This window comes from Ambystoma mexicanum, chromosome 8 (genome assembly GCF_040938575.1).
Source record: "Ambystoma mexicanum isolate Mex_15411 chromosome 8, UKY_AmexF1_1, whole genome shotgun sequence".
NCBI classification, from domain to species: Eukaryota; Metazoa; Chordata; class Amphibia; order Caudata; family Ambystomatidae; genus Ambystoma; species Ambystoma mexicanum.
In genome coordinates this window covers 1,678,085,790-1,678,102,165 of record NC_090929.1, presented here as the reverse complement: position 1 = coordinate 1,678,102,165, position 16,376 = coordinate 1,678,085,790, and the positions used below count along the sequence as shown (strand labels likewise).

The 16,376-nt window shown below is 51.4% G+C and overlaps 1 protein-coding gene across 8 annotated transcripts in view; it reads left to right on the top strand.

Annotated features, from left to right (window-relative positions):
* The window catches only part of ATE1 (arginyltransferase 1), a 781,290-nt gene extending 765,745 nt beyond the window's left edge, over positions 1-15,545 (top strand). For all 8 annotated transcript variants that reach the window (XM_069611961.1, XM_069611962.1, XM_069611960.1 and 5 more), the window contains one exon: positions 15,147-15,545. In XM_069611961.1, coding sequence (XP_069468062.1) covers positions 15,147-15,325 — 179 coding nt within the window. In that variant the 3' untranslated portion in view covers positions 15,326-15,545. The remainder of the gene's footprint in view (positions 1-15,146) is intronic.
* Positions 15,546-16,376: the final 831 nt, after the last annotated feature.

The following is a 16,376-nucleotide window of genomic DNA, read 5'->3' as shown; positions in this document are numbered from 1 at the left end:
GTCCCCGCCGATCAAGCTGCCGGCGGACGCGGATCTACTCTCCAGGGAAGGAGGCGCCATCCTCCACCACGACCCGAAGTCGCTGAACTTGCAGGCCTGGCTCCTGCAGCGCTAGAGTTTGGAGGATACGACATACCGGCCGATTGCAGAGAGGTTCTTGCAAAGGCCAGGGCGTCCTCGACTCTTAAATGCTACGGACACAAATGGAGGAGGTTCTCTGTCTGGTGCCACGCACAGAAGATTAACCCTCTACGGATTACGGCTCCCCAAGTACTGCCGTACCTGCTGACGCTGGCCAAAGCTGGTCTGGCACACGCGTCCATCAAGATTCATCTTGCTGCGATCTCCCGATACACCAGAACCACGGGCCGGACGTCCTTGTGGTCTCATCGTCTGGTGAAAGAGTTCATGAAGGGACTGTTCAGATCGTTCCCGCCGGTGAAGGCTCCGGCCCCGGCGTGGGAGCTCAACGTGGTGCTGACCAAGCTCATGGGACCTCCGTTCGAGCCTCTGCACTCGGCCCCGTTGAAGTTTCTATCGTGGAAAACAGCTTTTCTTGTGGCCATCACCTCCGCACGACGAGTGGGAGAGATCCAGGCCCTTTCCTGCAAGGCCCCGTACTTGACTTTCCACGACACGAGGGTAGTGCTCAGGACGCACCCCTCCTTCATGCCCAAGGTACCGTCGGACTTCCATCTCAACGAACCCTTGGTGTTACCTGTGTTTTTCCCGTCGCCTTCGTCGCCGGCTGAGAGGACTTTGCACTCGCTGGATGTAGCTAGAGCGCTGAAGTTCTACGTGGACCGCACGAAGGGTTTTCGGAAGACGTCACAACTCTTTGTGAACTTTGGACCTGTCAATCAGGGGAAGGCTCTCTCGAAGGCTTCCATCTCCAGATGGCTCTCCGGCTGTATCATGTGCTGTCACCGGTTGGCAAACCGACCGCTGCCTGGCCGTCCGAGAGCCCATTCCACCAGAGCGATCGCAGCTACCACGGCGTTCCTATCTGGTGTGCCCCTGCTGGACATATGCAGGGCTGCTACGTGGAGGTCGACGCACACCTTCACGAAATTCTACTGCGTCGACCGGGATTCCAGGGAGGAGTCCAGGGTCGGCCAAGCAGTGCTGCGCAACCTGTTCGCCTGAGGTGAGCCTGGTGAGGAGGTAAGATGCTTAATGTTGAGTTGATGTGATGCTTAATGTTGAGCCTTTGCCACCTCCCGTGGTTGTGCATGTGTGTACTGCTATGTATTCTTTATTCATGAGCATGTGAATCCATGCCAGACCCCATGCTGGAGAAGGAACAAGTTACTTACCTGTAACTGTTGTTCTCCAGCATGGGTCTGGCATGGATTCACATGCGAACCCTCCCGCCTACCCCTCTGCGGCTCTTCACTTGGTCATACTGCCACTTCACGTGCTTCCAAATCTGAAGATGGCTGCCAGAGGCGGTGCTTAGGTAGAGGGCAGTCATTGGCTGTGGTCAGTATGACGCAGAGACCAGTGATTGGTTATTACTACGAAAGACAGATCAGAAACGAAACTGATACTGGTTTTTTCTTTACCGAGGATTCCCAGCCTGACGACGGGGAATATTCATGAGCATGTGAATCCATGCCAGACCCATGCTGGAGAAAAACAGTTACAGGTAAGTAACTTGTTCCTTCCCGGGCTTGAGGCCAAGGATAAGTCTTGCTGCCCTATTCTGGATTAGTTGCAGAGGGTAGAGGAAAACAGATTGCGAAAGAGGCTGTTGCAGTAGTGTAGTCTAGAGAGAACCAGGGCTCTGGAGACAGTGAGCTTGTTGGGGAAAGTGAGAAAGGGAAGAGCCCCTTTGAGGATGTGCATCCGGTAGTGGGACTTCTTGGCGACGTCCAAGATCTGAGGAGAGAAAGAGGGAGTGGAGTCGAAGATGACGCCAAGGTTTTTCGCCTCAGAGGAAGGCGAAGGAAGAGGGCCCAAGGTGGGCGGCCAGAGTGAGAGAGGGAAAGCAGGAGCAGGGTTCCCAATGAGAAGGATCTCATCTTCTCCAGCATGGGGTCTGTAATGGATTCACATGCTCATGAATATTCCCGGTCGTCAGGCTGGGAATCCTCGGTAAAGAAAAAATCAGTATCAGTTTAGTTTCTGATGTGTTTTTCTTAGTAGTAACCAATCACTGGTCTCTGGGTCATACTGCCCCCAGCCAATGACTGCCCTCTCCCTAAGCCCTGCCTCTGGCAGCCATCTTCAGATTTTTACTGCACGTTCAAGTGTTGGGAGTCCTCGTGCTTTAGCTCTCGAGCTTTGCTGCGTTTTCGCACTTTTTTCAAAGAGATTTTCTAATTTTTCGGTTAAACAAAGCCTCAAGCTCCACCATTTCTCCATCCGATCAACAGGGACCCGTTTCGGATTTTTCTACGCCCCTCAAGGCTGAAGTTTTAATCAAGTTACGCTTCTTGGAGGAGTCCAGAAGTTTCTGAGGCCTACCCGGATATGGCCCAGGAGAAAGGAAGCTTGACGCCCGGAAAGCTGTTCAGCGTTTGTCCTGGATGCCAGCTACAGAATGTGTTCAAGGAGGACGAGCATTCGAAATGCCTCTACTGCCTTCATGAGGACAAAAACGCACGTGGAGAAGGAATGTGCGTTTTGTGGGAACATGTCGGAGCGGACCATGAAGGATCGACGTCTTCGCCTCTCCAACTGGCTAGAAGGAAAGAGCCCGTCAGGTGAGAAGAAGAAGAAGTCTGAGCGGTCTTCTAAGTCCTGTGAGGGCGCCCTGGCGACGGGGGCCAACAGAAGGCAAAGCATCGCGAGTCCGCAGGCACCCGGGAGCACCGAACGGTCGGGCTCCTCGGCTGCCAGACAGGGCGCATCCTCTCCGGCGCCATCAACCACAAGCCAACGCTCTGGCTCGGGAAAGAGGAAAGCCGAGAACCTGGCGAAGCTTCTGGAGAGGCCCCAGTCGGGCTCGAAGGATCCAGCTGAGGGGGAGCGAGACAGTGACACTCCCCCCCAAGGTGAAGGCCACAGGCCCACAGAAGGTGGTGAAGACCTTGACTCACCCGGCTAAGGCCTCTATCGAGGAAGTCGTGGCGGCCCTGACGCAGCCTGTGGAGGCTACATCAGTGGAGGCGACCTCGGGGCCCAGAGTTTCCCTGCCACCGTAGAGGGAAGCCTCTTTCAGGCCCATCGAGAAGAACCCCATGAAGACCCCGGCGGAAAAAGGGGGGGGCCGGTGGCCATCGTGGATACGGACACAGCCTCCGAGGAGGAGCTGGTTGAAGTCTTGGAGGGCCTCGACTAGGGCGTTGAGGAGGCCCGGTCCCACGGGAAGGATCCCGACGAGGAGGACGACGACGAGAGCCGGTGAGGTTCCAAGTCAACCGTCGCGCCCGTCACTTCCGGAACCGCAGGACAACTCGGCAGCCATTTTGTTGGCAATAAAATCCTTATGTACGGAGATGAGGATGAGATTGCCCCTACCACCGACGGAGGAGCCAGAGCCAGGCCCGACAGAGGAGCCAGAACCAGGCCCGTCGGGAAGTCCCCCAAGCAAGAGGAGAACCACCCATCCAGCCCCGCCTTTTCAGCCCTCTCGGCCTGCTCAACCTTTGCCCCATCCCCCGTCCCTGGGGATGACACAGGAACAGACACGGCCACGACGGGCCTCCCCGCCTGACGAGATGGGGTCCTTCCACGCTATGATTGCCAGGGCATCCAAGCTTTTCCAGCTCTGCCCCGAAGAGAAGGAGGGGTTCCTTTACCAACGGCGCGAGGCCAAGAGGAAGACGGTTCTCGCCGTGCCTCTGCTGGATGACATCTGGGACGAGAGACTCGCCCTTCTCAAGAACCCGTCTATGACGCCTGCTAAGAGGGCTCGGTACGAGAAGTAGTACCGGGTCCCCGACGCTGCCCCCCTGTGCCTTAGGGCGCAACCGACCCCTGACTCGGTCGACTCAGCAGCGTCCAAGAAGAAAGCAAGGGGGGGGGCATCGGCCTCAACATCAACTTCCCCTCCGGACGGCGAAGGAAAGAAGCTGGATGCGATGGGACGAGTTATCTCGTTGGCTGCAACAACGATTAAGGCGGCCAACACCCTTGCGATCGTGGCCTGCTACGACAGGGAATTGTGGTACAAGATCGCCCCCCTGTTGGACTTCCTACTGGATGACAAGAGGGCTGAGGCCCTGGAGATCTTGCAGGAAGGTGAGGTGGCGTCAGACCACGCCATAACGGTGGCAGCGGACATTTCCGACACCGGTTTCCGCCAGCTAGGCAACGGCGTTTGCCTTAGACGGCGAGGGTGGCTCAAGGCGACGGATTTCCGCCAGGACGTACAAACCAAGGTGTTGGACATGCCCTTCGACGGGAACAACCTGTTTGGGAAAACATTGGATGAGTTCCTCCAAGCTATCAAGGCGGACACAGAGACGGCTCGGGCCCTAGGAGTTCTCCAGCAACGACGGCAGTCCTTTCGGAACTCCGGAGGCAAGCAAGGTGCCTCCAAGGGATTCGGCGGTGGCTCCTCTACGTACCGCCAGGCGGCCCGCTCCTCGGCCCAAGAAGCCTACAGGGAACAAGGCAAGTCGGGTGGATCCCACCATCATCGCCAGGGAGGCCAAGGCGGCAAGGCGTCCTCCAAGCAAGACTGAACCGACCGTGGCGTCGGGCCCCCACCGAAGAACCCCGGTGGGAGGCCAGCTGGCGAAGTTCATCAGCATGTGGGAGTCCATCTCCACTGACCGTTGGGTGCTGGACACCCTGGCCCAGGGGCATGCCCTCGAGTTTCTTAAAGTGCCCCCGCATTCCTCCCGTGGCCAGGAAGGAAAACCACGTCCCTCAACTACTACTGGAGGTAAGGGCGATGCTCAAGAAAGGTGCCATCGAGCTCATCCCGAAGAGGCTCCGGGGCTCCGGAGTATACTCAAGGTACTTCCTCGTGAAAAAGAAGACGGGAGGATGGCGGCCCATCCTGGACCTGCGACGACTGAACAAGTACATCAAGGCACAGAAGTTCCGGATGGTCACCCTCCAGCACGTGCTGGGACTGCTGGAGGAGGGCGATTTCCTGTCGTCGTTGGATTTGGAGGATGCATACTTCCACATCCCCATTCTAAAAGGAGACCGAAAGTTCCTCAGGTTCGTGGTCCAAGGAAGGAACTACCAGTTCAAGGCCCTCCCGTTCGGATTGAAGTCGTCACCCAGGCTTTTCACCAAGTGCCTCGCACCAGTGGCGGCACGGCTGCGCCTCCTGGGGATCCACGTCTACCCCTACCTGGATGATTGGCTCATCCGTGCAGGGACAAGGGAGCTCGCCGTAGAGCACACAGCGAAGACCGTCCATCGCTCACGGACCTGGGGTTCTCCATCAACTTCCCGAAATCCCACCTGGTCCCCTCGCAAGTCGCACTGTTTATGGGAGCCAAGCTCGACACAGTGGGGCGTCTGGCCTCGCCGTTGGAGGAAAGGACAAAGGCCATCCCGGGCAAGGTGCAGCGTCTGCTGGCCACAGACGTGGCCAGGGTGAGGTCCATCAAGTCCCTCCTCGGGATGATGTCCTCTTGCACATATCTCGTGTGCAGTGCAGGCTTCGGATGCGCCCTCTACAGGAGTTCCTCGATGCCCGCTGGATCCAAGCGATGGGCAGCTTCGAGGACAGGATCCCTCTCAACGAGACCTTCCGACAAGCGATCCGGTGGTGGGGCACCCACGCTCATCTGGTGGCAGGGACAGACTTTCAGACCCCGGCCCACCAGGTAACGGTGACGACGGATGCCTCCCTGGAGGGGTGGGGAGCACACACCGGAGAGCTTCACGCAAGAGGTCTCTGGCTCCCGGAGGAGAAGCTGCTCCACATCAACATCCTGGAGCTCCGTGCAATGTTCTGCGCCCTGAGGTCTTTTCTCCCGCCCCTCAAGGGCAAGGTGGTGAGGATCTTCACCGATAACACCACCACGATGTTCTACATTCGAAAGCAGGGCGGAACCAGATCCCCTGCCCTATCCAAGGAAGCCCAGGATCTGTGGCATTGGGCCGTTGCCCAAGGGATGGTTCTGGTGCCGTTTCATCTGGCAGGGATAAAAAAAAAACATCGCCGACTCACTCAGCAGAGAGCTGCGCCCGTGCCACGAGTGGGAACTACGCCAGGATCAATTGGATCGACTCTCAGCGATGGGGCAAACCCCAGATCGACCTGTTCGCGACGGCAACGAACTCCAAATGCCAGAGGTTCGCCAGCAGGTTTCCCCAGCCGAGGAGCATGGGCGATGCCCTCTCGTTCCCCTGGGACGGCCTGTTCCTATATGCGTTCCCTCCATTGCCGTTGCTGCTCCGACTCATAACCCAGCTCAAGAGGTCCTGGTGCAAGATGATCCTCGTCGCACCGGCATGGCCGAGGCAGATCTGGTTCCCGGACCTTCTGGACTTGTCTGCGTCCCCACCGGTCAAGTTGCCGACGAACGCAGATCTTCTTTCCAGAGAAGGAGGCGCCATCCTTCATCACGACCTGGAGTCACTGAACTTGCAGGCCTGGCTCCTGCAGCACTATAGTTTGGAGGGTACGATATCCCGGCTGACTGCAGAGAGGTTCTTGCAAAGGCCAGGACGTCCTCAACTCTTAAGTGCTACGGACACAAATGGAAGAGGTTCTCTGTCTGGTGCTGGGCACAGAAGATCAACCCTCTACCGATTACGGCACCTCAAGTGCTACCATACCTACTGTCGCTGGCCAAGGCTGGATTAGCTCACGCCTCCATCAAGATACATCTGGCAGCGATCTCCCGATACACCAGAACTGCAGGACGACCGTCCTTGTGGTCTCATCGGCTGGTGAAGGAATTTATGAAAGGACTGTTCTGATCGTTCCCGCCGGTGAAGGCTCCAGCTCTGGCGTGGGAGCTCAACGTGGTGCTGACCAGGCTCCTGGGGCCGCCATTCGAGCCTTTGCATTCGGCTCCTTTGAAGTTCCTGTCGTGGAAGACAGCATTCCTGGTGGCCATCACCTCCGCACGACACGTGGCAGAGATTCAGGCCCTATCCTGCAAATCCCCATACTTGACTTTTCACGATACTAGGGTGGTGCTGAGGACGCACCCCTCCTTCATGCCCAAGGTGCCGTCGGACTTCCATTTTAACGAGCCCTTGTGTTACCAGTTTTCTTCCCGTCGCCTTCGTCGCCGGCCGAGAGGACTTTGCACTCGCTGGATGTAGCTAGAGCGCTTAAGTGGACCGAACGAAGAGTTTTCGGAAGACATCACAGCTGTTTGTGAACTTTGGACCTGTGAACAAGGGGAAGGCTCTCTCGAAGGCTTCCATTTCCAAATGCATCATGCACTGTCACCGGTTGGCAAACCGACCTCTGCCCGGCTGTCCGAGAGCCCATTCGAGCAGAGCGATTGCTGCTACTACGGCGTTCTTGTCTGGTGTGCCCCTGCTGTACATCTGCAAGTGTGCTACGTGGAGGCTTCCATTTCTAAATGCATCATGCACTGTCACCGGTTGGCAAACCGACCTCTGCCCGGCTGTCCGAGAGCCCATTCGAGCAGAGCGATCGCTGCTACTACGGCGTTCTTGTCTGGTGTGCCCCTGCTGGACATCTGCAAGTGTGCTACGTGGAGGTCGACGCACACCTTCACGACATTCTACTGCGTCGACCGGGATTCCAAGGATTCCAGGGAGGAGTCCTGAGTCGGCCAAGCAGTGCTGCGCAACCTGTATGCCAGAAGGTGGGCCTGGTGGGGAGGTGAGAGTTGCTTAATGTTATTTATGTAATGCTTAATGTTGAGCCTTTTGCCACCTCCCGTGGTTGTGCATGTTTGTACTGCTATGTATTCTTATATTCATGAGCATGTGAATCCATGCCAGACCCCATGCTGGAGAAGGAACAAGTTACTTACCTGTAACTGTTGTTCTCCAGCATGGGTCTGGCATGAATTCACATGCAAACCCTCCCTCCTACCCCTCTGCGGCTCTTCACTTGGTCATACTGCCACTTTACGTGCTACCAAATCTGAAGATGCCTGCCAGAGGCGGGGCTTAGGGAGAAGGCAGTCATTGGCTGGGGGCAGTATGACCCAGAGACCAGTGATTGGTTACTACTAAGAACGACAGATCAGAAACAAAACTGATACTTATTTTTTCTTTACCGAGGATTCCCAGCCTGACGACGGGGAATATTCATGAGCATGTGAATCCATGCCAGACCCATGCTAGAGAACAACAGTTACAGGTAAGTAACTTGTTCCTTACTGGCATTAAGGCAGATATAGTTGGAGGCGCACCAATCCTGAATCGCGGATAGACAGTCACGAATGAGTGAGAGAGGAGAGGAGGCTGAGGGGATCCTGAAGGAAAGCGGAGTGTCATCTGCATAACACTGAAAGTTAGAGGAAAAGGTAGAGATCAGGTGGGTCAAAGGGGCCAAGTAGAGGTTGAAAAACCATGGTGAGAGGATGGAGCCCTGGGGAATACAGAAATCTGTCCTCTTCAAGGCAGGTGATGCTGCCTGCGGGCTAGATTAGCTAATTAGAATGAGGAAGGGGATTGCGAGGAGTGAAGCATCTCCAATACAGAAGTCTCTGGTGTCCTCTACATGACAGGTAATGCCGCCCGCAGCTAGATGAGCTACTGAGGGTGAGGAAGGGGATTGTATGGAGTGAAGCATCACCAATACAGAACGGTCTGTCCTCTACATGACTGGGAATGCCGCCCGCAGCTAGATGAGCTACTGAGGGTGAGGAAGGGGATTGTATGGAGTGACGCATCACCAATACAGAAGTCTGTGTCCTCTACATGGCGGGTGATGCCGCCTGTGGGCTAGATGAGCTACTGAGAGTGAGGAAGGGGATTACGAGGAGTCATGCACAAGAGGAGGGGAGAGTTCCTGAGAACGCTATCCAGCAGACTGGAGAAAGTAAGGGTCGAAAGACTAAAGAAGTTGGTGGTTTCAAGGAGAAATGCTGAACACCTTAGGAGTAGCAAGGACCAGCTGCAGAGCTGCCATGAAGAACCTCGGGCACTATGGATAACATTCTAGGCACTGCAGCCCTACAGACCTACCTGCGCTAGGGGTAATGTTCCAGGAACTGCAGCCCTACAGACCTACCTGCGCTAGGGGTAACGTTCCAGGCACTGCAGCCGTAAAGACCTACCTGCGCTAGGGATAACATTCCAGGCACTGCAGCCCTACAGACCTACCTGCGCTAGGGAGAAAATTGCAGGCACTGCAGCCCTACAGACATACCTGCACTAGGGATAACATTGCAGGCACTGCAGCCCTACAGACCTACCTGCGCTAGGGATAACATTCCAGGAACTGCAGCTCTATAGACCTGCCTGCGCTAGGGATAACATTGCAGGCACTGCAGCCCTACAGACCTACCTGCGCTAGAGATAACATTCCAGGAACTGCAGCCCTACAGACCTACCTGCGCTAGGGATAATGTTCCAGAAACTGCAGCCCTACAGACATACCTGCGCTAGGGATAACATTCCAGGAATTGCAGCCCTACAGACCTACCTGCGCTAGGGATAACGTTCCAGGCACTGCAGCCCTACAGACCTACCTGCGCTAGGGTTAACATTCCAGGCACTGCAGCCCTACAGACATACCTGCGCTAGGGTTAACATTCCAGGCACTGCAGCCCTACAGACATACCTGCGCTAGGGATAACATTCCAGGAACTGCAGCCCTACAGACCTACCTGCGCTAGGGTTAACATTCCAGGCACTGCAGCCCTACAGACATACCTGCGCTAGGGTTAACATTCCAGGCACTGCAGCTTTACAGACCTACCTGTGCTAGGGAGAAAATTCCAGGCACTGCAGCCCTACATACCTATCTGCGCAAGGGATAACATTGCAGGCACTGCAGTCCTACAGACCTACCTGCGCTAGGGATAACATTGCAGGCACTGCAGCCCTACAGACCTACCTGCGCTAGGGATAACATTGCAGGCACTGCAGCCCTACAGACCTACCTGCGCTAGGGATAACATTGCAGGCACTGCAGCCCTACAGACCTACCTGCGCTAGGGATAACATTGCAGGCACTGCAGCCCTACAGACCTACCTGCGCTAGGGATAACATTCCAGGCACTGCAGCCCTACAGACATACCTGTGCTAGGGATAACATTACAGGCACTGCAGCCCTACAGACCTACCTGCGCTAGGGATAACATTCCAGGAACTGCAGCCCTACAGACCTACCTGCGCTAGGGAGAAAATTCCAGGCACTGCAGCCCTACAGACCTACCTGTGCTAGGGAGAAAATTCCAGGCAATGCAGCCCTACCTGCGCTAGGGAGAAAATTCAAGGCACTGCAGCCATACAGACCTACCTGCGCTAGGGAGAAAATTCCAGGCACTGCAGCCCTACAGACCTACCTGCGCTAGGGAGAAAATTCCAGGCACTGCAGCCCTACCTGCATACCTCCCAACTAAGAGTAGACCAAATCTGTGAGAGAAACTTCCTGGGGCCATTAACAAAATATAATGTAACAAGAGCAGTGCATTTTGGGAATTGATTATCAAAGTCTGAAGTGGCATTGAGAAAGAGACTATCCAGAGAAGCATTGCTCAGTGGGCTGGAAGTAGAGTCCCCCGAGACAGTACCCAGCCAACCCTACTCTGGTATTTTCATTCCCAAGCGCTGTAAGCCGGACTGACCGTCCCTCTGCTCGGGGTGGTGGTACCACAATCATCATTAGAGACACGCTGATCTCACGTATTTTCCACTCTTCGCCCATTGATGAATGCCAATATAACCTTATTAACATTACTATTGATCCTAACACTTACCATTTACTTTCTTACTATTTATCGCCCACCCATACATATGCTGCTGTTTGAGGAACTGCTTGTGCTTTTTGGCGACTTTATTGAACCCTCTTCTTATGTAGTTATCCTTGGTGACTTTAACTATTGGGGGTATAACGCGGATGACTGTGAAGCAAACAATCTTATTCTCTCATTGGAGGCTTATGGCTTGCACCAATTCATAAAGACTCCCACCCACAAAGGAGGACATATTGTGGACTGGGTGCTCCGAACAATTGTGAAGTCTTAACATGTACCTGGTCAGATCATTGCCTCATTTCCTTTTGGCTGGACGTTCCTGCCAAAGTCACTAGATTGAATTCCAATCCTTGTGTTGAGCACACGGTTAGGAATACTCGTAAAATTACTCCTGCTGCGTTCTATGTGCTTGCTCTACCTATGTTAGCGAACTTCTTGCACTCAGATTGTACTACTACTTTAGTGGGCCAATATAAAGAAGTGCTCTCTTCTATTGTTGGTACTCTCGCCCCTTCCTCTCTTATACTTGTAAAAACAAAGGAGTCCTGACTAGGGACGTCTGGAAAGACAAATTGCAAAGAGAACTCACTCCCTTCGAAAAGATACTGGATACTGGCACAGGCTCAAGTGGTTTGATAGGCGCATTATATAGAGCCCTGGTAGACACAAAGACATCCCCATCCGATAAGTTGAAAGAGAAGTGGGAAGCCAACTTGGGGAGTGAGTTGTCTCCACACACTTGGCTGCAAATATGCAGGAGAACCTCGCAAACTTCCATTGCGTGCCAATACAAACTCCACGGTATTAAACTCCTCTACAGATGGCAATACGACCCAGTCAGGCTCGCAAAGGAGTGAGTCCCTTTTGCTGGCATGAATGTGGGGAGAAGACCGACTTCTGGCACATATGGTGGGGCTGCACAGTCCTACTGGGACAAGGTCCTTAGTTGGATTAAAGATCTAGATGGGGAGACAAGGGAGAAAGCAGCAATGCTGATATTATTTGAACTAGAAAAACAAGACGACGAGCTTACAAAGCAACCAAAAATGGCTCATGGCCTACTTCGTGCTGCAAGGGCATGTCTTATGACATTTTGGAAAAGGAAAGCCCTCCCAAGCAAAACTGAATGGGTCAAAGTGACACAACTTCTTTCACATGGACCGCCTCACTGCAGCTATTCAGAGAACAAAGCTCAGTTGAAATGTCATGGGCTGACTTTTGCGCAAAATACATCACTTGAAACAATGGTCAGGAACTCATCCCAGTGACAAGAGTCCTGCTGAAGTCTATAACAATTCCCTGAAAAGATGTGTACGAAATTATGGGCAACCAACCAATGTAATGCGGAGGTCCCTGTGATAGAGTTAAATGATGCAATTTTGTACAATTGAGCCAGTGGTGAAACGGGAAAGGAGGGATGGGGGATGGCGGAGGGGTTCACAGGGAGAAAGGGAGGAACAAAAAGAAATGCACCAGCAGTTTGTTTGTTGAATATGATAGGTTTTCTGTTAATGATATGCTGACCCGTATGACGAACCACCTGCTGCTTGTACTTGAAAATGACTCTCTAAACTCAATAAAATGAAATAAAAAATAAAATGTGTAAAAACTGAAACGCTGGGTAATACATTGTTCTCTGACCAAATAGTAGGCCTTAGAACTTTGAAAAGGAAAGAAGAGCGGGCTTGGCAAAAACATTCCTCTGAAGACAATCTCGCCTTATATCTTAAAGCTGCCGTTGACTATAAAACCGCCATCTTCGCTGCCAAACATGACTTCTATGATGAACAAATTAATAATGCGAAGTCCTCTCAAAGAGTTCTCTACTATTCTTAAGGAGTTTGAAGGGAAGACCAACTCCTATCCTGCTATCGCCAAGAGTGACCAGTGGTGTCTTGACATTCAACAAGGTTTTAATGCCAAACTTGACCATTATCAGAATAAAATTGCCACTCTACAAGCTAAACTGGCTAACCATAACAGTACTAAAGTTGATGTTATCTGAAGCTGAGCTGTCTGACATTGTCCAGCACCTTAAGCCATCCTCCTGTCCCGGTGACATCTGGCCCCTCTTCTCGCTAGACTGATAAACTCATCTGTTTTCAATTCCACTGTTCCTGCTTCTCCGAAAGATGTTTGGGTCTCCCCTGTTCTGAAAAAGGCCACTCTTGACCCTGCCACTGTGGATAGGTATCGCCCCATCAGCAATGTAACTTTCTTATTAATCATTTTGGATAAGATTGCTTACACCCAGTTACAGCAACATATCGAAAGAAATCATTTACTGAGCTCCTTGCAGCCAGACTTTAGCACTCTACATCGTACCGGCACAGCATTGGTTGATGTAAAAGCCAATCTGTCACTGTGGATTCGGGACAGGTCTCCCTTCTGATGATCCTGGATCTCTCCGCAGCTTTTGACCTTGTTAATGCTGCTGGAGAGACTAGGGGCTAGTGCCAAATGTTCTAATAATGCCTTGCACTGGCTGTTGTCTTTCCCGTGTCCCAGATCTGCTTGTGTTCCTTCCGGGGGCTTTAAATTCTCAAATGCGGTGTTCCGCAGGGAGCATGCCTTTCCCCCACCCTTTTTAACTTGTACACACGTCCATTTTTTGATCTTCTCAATAGCATTAGCGTAAATTATACTAACTACGCCGATGATACTCAAGTGCTGATCAAACTGACTGGCGCCTATGATCTGGAACTGATAAAATCACCTCTATCTGCTACTATGGAAGATTGGATAATTAAGAACTCCCTGCGTCTTAATGGTAATAAAACTGAGATCATGCTCGTTTGCACCACCCAGCGCCTTGCTATGTTGGAGGCCAGATATACTGCCTCTGACATTTCTGGTGTCTCTTAACGCTAGCCGCTGGGTCAAGACTGTCTGGGTGTATTTTGATGCTACCTTAGACATGAAAAAAAACATGTCAGTCGGCTGAAGGCCTCCAACGCCTATACGAAATGTCTTATTAGGCAAATTAAACAATTTGTCTGATTCTAACACTGCAGCCCTTGCTGTTGCCTGGGCAACTCCAAACTTGACTATGGCAATAGCTTTTTTGCAGGACCCTCTCAGTCCAATGTTGCCTCCTTAGAGGTCTTGCAAAATAATGCTGTTCGAGCAGTGAGCAGCCTCTCGAGAAGGGATCATGTTACTGAAGCACGGAAGTCTCTCCATTGGCTGCCTGTTAAGCACCGTATTCCTTACAAGGTGCTGTCTCTTACTCACAAGTGCCTCACGGATAATGCGCCATCCTATCTGAAGGAAAGGACCACGCACTCCTGTCCTTCCCGCTCACTTCGGTCCAGCAACTCGAGCAACCACGATATAGGCTTACACGCATGGAGGTACTAGCTTTGACTCTGTTGCTCCACGTCTTGGGAATTCACTCCGTCTCCCTACGTCTCTGTTCAGAGTTTCCCCCTTTAAGAAATCTCTTAAAACCTTTCTTTTTAATTCTGATTGCATTTTCCTTGTGACTCTGGCGTCTTCTCTGGCTTTCTCCTTGGCTTTTTCCCTTTCATTTGCTGCGCACTGAAGCCTTTGGGCGAGTTGTGCCTTACAAGAGTTAATTAACAATAACATGAGACGTGCAGAAACCATCTAGCGAGCCCCTTGGGACTGGTACCACCGCCCCCTGGCCTTCACTGTTGGGTCCCTGGGTCTAGATCAGCAATTCCCTCCTGTGTCCTCTTCTGCTGGGAGAGGGGGGGGGCATAGGCGTTCCCTTTTGAACCACTTTAACACGGCTAGAAATGTTGGCCGGCATGCAGCGCCTGCAATTATAGAGGGTGCCATGAGGCAGAAGAAAGGCTAATCCCCTCACCCCATATTGCTGCACACAACATAACCCCTGTATTTTGCAGAAAACTGTGGAAAAAAAGATCCACTGTGAAAATTCCACAGTAATAGCACTGGATACCATTTCTGGGTGTAAACGGAATGTTTCCAGTCTTTTGATTTCTTCTGCTGTAGTCTTTCTTCATACTTTGCTTTTCGTGTTCTTTGGTCTTAATATCTCCCTCTGTTGGTCTTAATCCTGAAAAAATTAACTCGCCACCTCGCTGTTTTAATAATCGACCCACCTTTTAAATGGTAATTTTGTGAATCGATGCATTATAGTTGGGGCTTGTCCAATTTTACACTTTTTTCAATGTAATAACGTTTTGCCTGTGCAAAGATATAGAACCTGAGATTTCTTATGTATGCAGCCATGCTTCAGCAGGAGTCAATTATATATTCTTTTTCATTTATATTGCGCCTCATACCATGTCAGACTGTATAATGCATGGAGGTCAGCCTGAACGGTCTGGTTTCATAGTGTGTGAGATAATTGTATATATTTCTTTATTTCTCACCTGCAGTGGATGGAAACCTCCTGAAAGAGCTGGGCCGTGTGCGAGTGCTACACAAGCGTGCTGTGATGCCATATAGTGTGTACAAGAAGAGGCGCAAAGGCCCAAGTGATGAGGCTGCGGTGCAGCAGTATGCTTCACTGGTGGGGCAGACGTGTGCAGAGCGCATGGTGCTTTATCGAAGCTGAGGGGAGGGCAGGCACACATCTGACATAGCTGTTGTCTGGAGTGGAGTTAAGCAGGCCCCACAGCATCTTGACACAAGGAGGCCTCAGGGAGCAGTGACATCTGTATCCAAGGGTTGTTACCATGCATTTTATAAAATGGCTTCACTGCACTGGACATATGCAAAGGCTTTCCGAATATTTATTCTTTGGAACCGACTGAAATAAAGAGAGTTCTACTAGATCCGTGTGTACTTTTCTTTTGTAATTGAAAGCATGTGCGTAACAAACCTAATTCAGTATATAAAATGAGGTCAAAGTAGAAAAATAAAGTTGCATTTGTCCTAACAGAAAAGGGCTCAAAGGTAAACAAGATTCATGGCATATGCAAATTATCATATACATTCCCTCAAAGTTAATATCGAAAGCAACTTGATTTGCCAGTTGACACGTAATAAATCCTGTTTTAAAATAATCCCATATTTACTGATTTTCTGTCAAACTAGGTTTAAGACTGTTAATCAAACACTACAAATATTGTTGCAAAGTTTTATTGGTTCTCTTTGTGTGTCCATCTGACTGTGGATGAAAAGATGAATAAAAGTGTACTTTAACATATCACTGTTTATAATTTAGGCAAAAGGGCATGACTTTGTCACTTAGCAGATGGTCTTCAGTGAAGAGAATACATCTTTGAGTGTTTGTACCAATTTAAAGCTTATGGAACTACATTCAAATCATTAAACCAAACCGTTTTAGAAAGAAATCCACACTAGTATTGCACTTTTATTTTAAATACCTGAAACTTCAGTGATAGTCTAAATGCGCTATTGCCCATGTTAGCAAGGATGATAGCAATTTAGTTTATCTGTCTAATCCCTCCCATCGATCCTGCAAAGAATATGCACAAGTGGAGGGAAGTCGCTGCTCAGCATCTTCAAACCTTATGTGGCAAAGTCAATGTATGATGATGCATCCTTTATTCACATAGTTTGTGAAACGGTGCAAGTTATTGATATTATCTACTGAGCATTTTCACAAAATATGTACTACTCCAGTACACAGTACCAGTAGA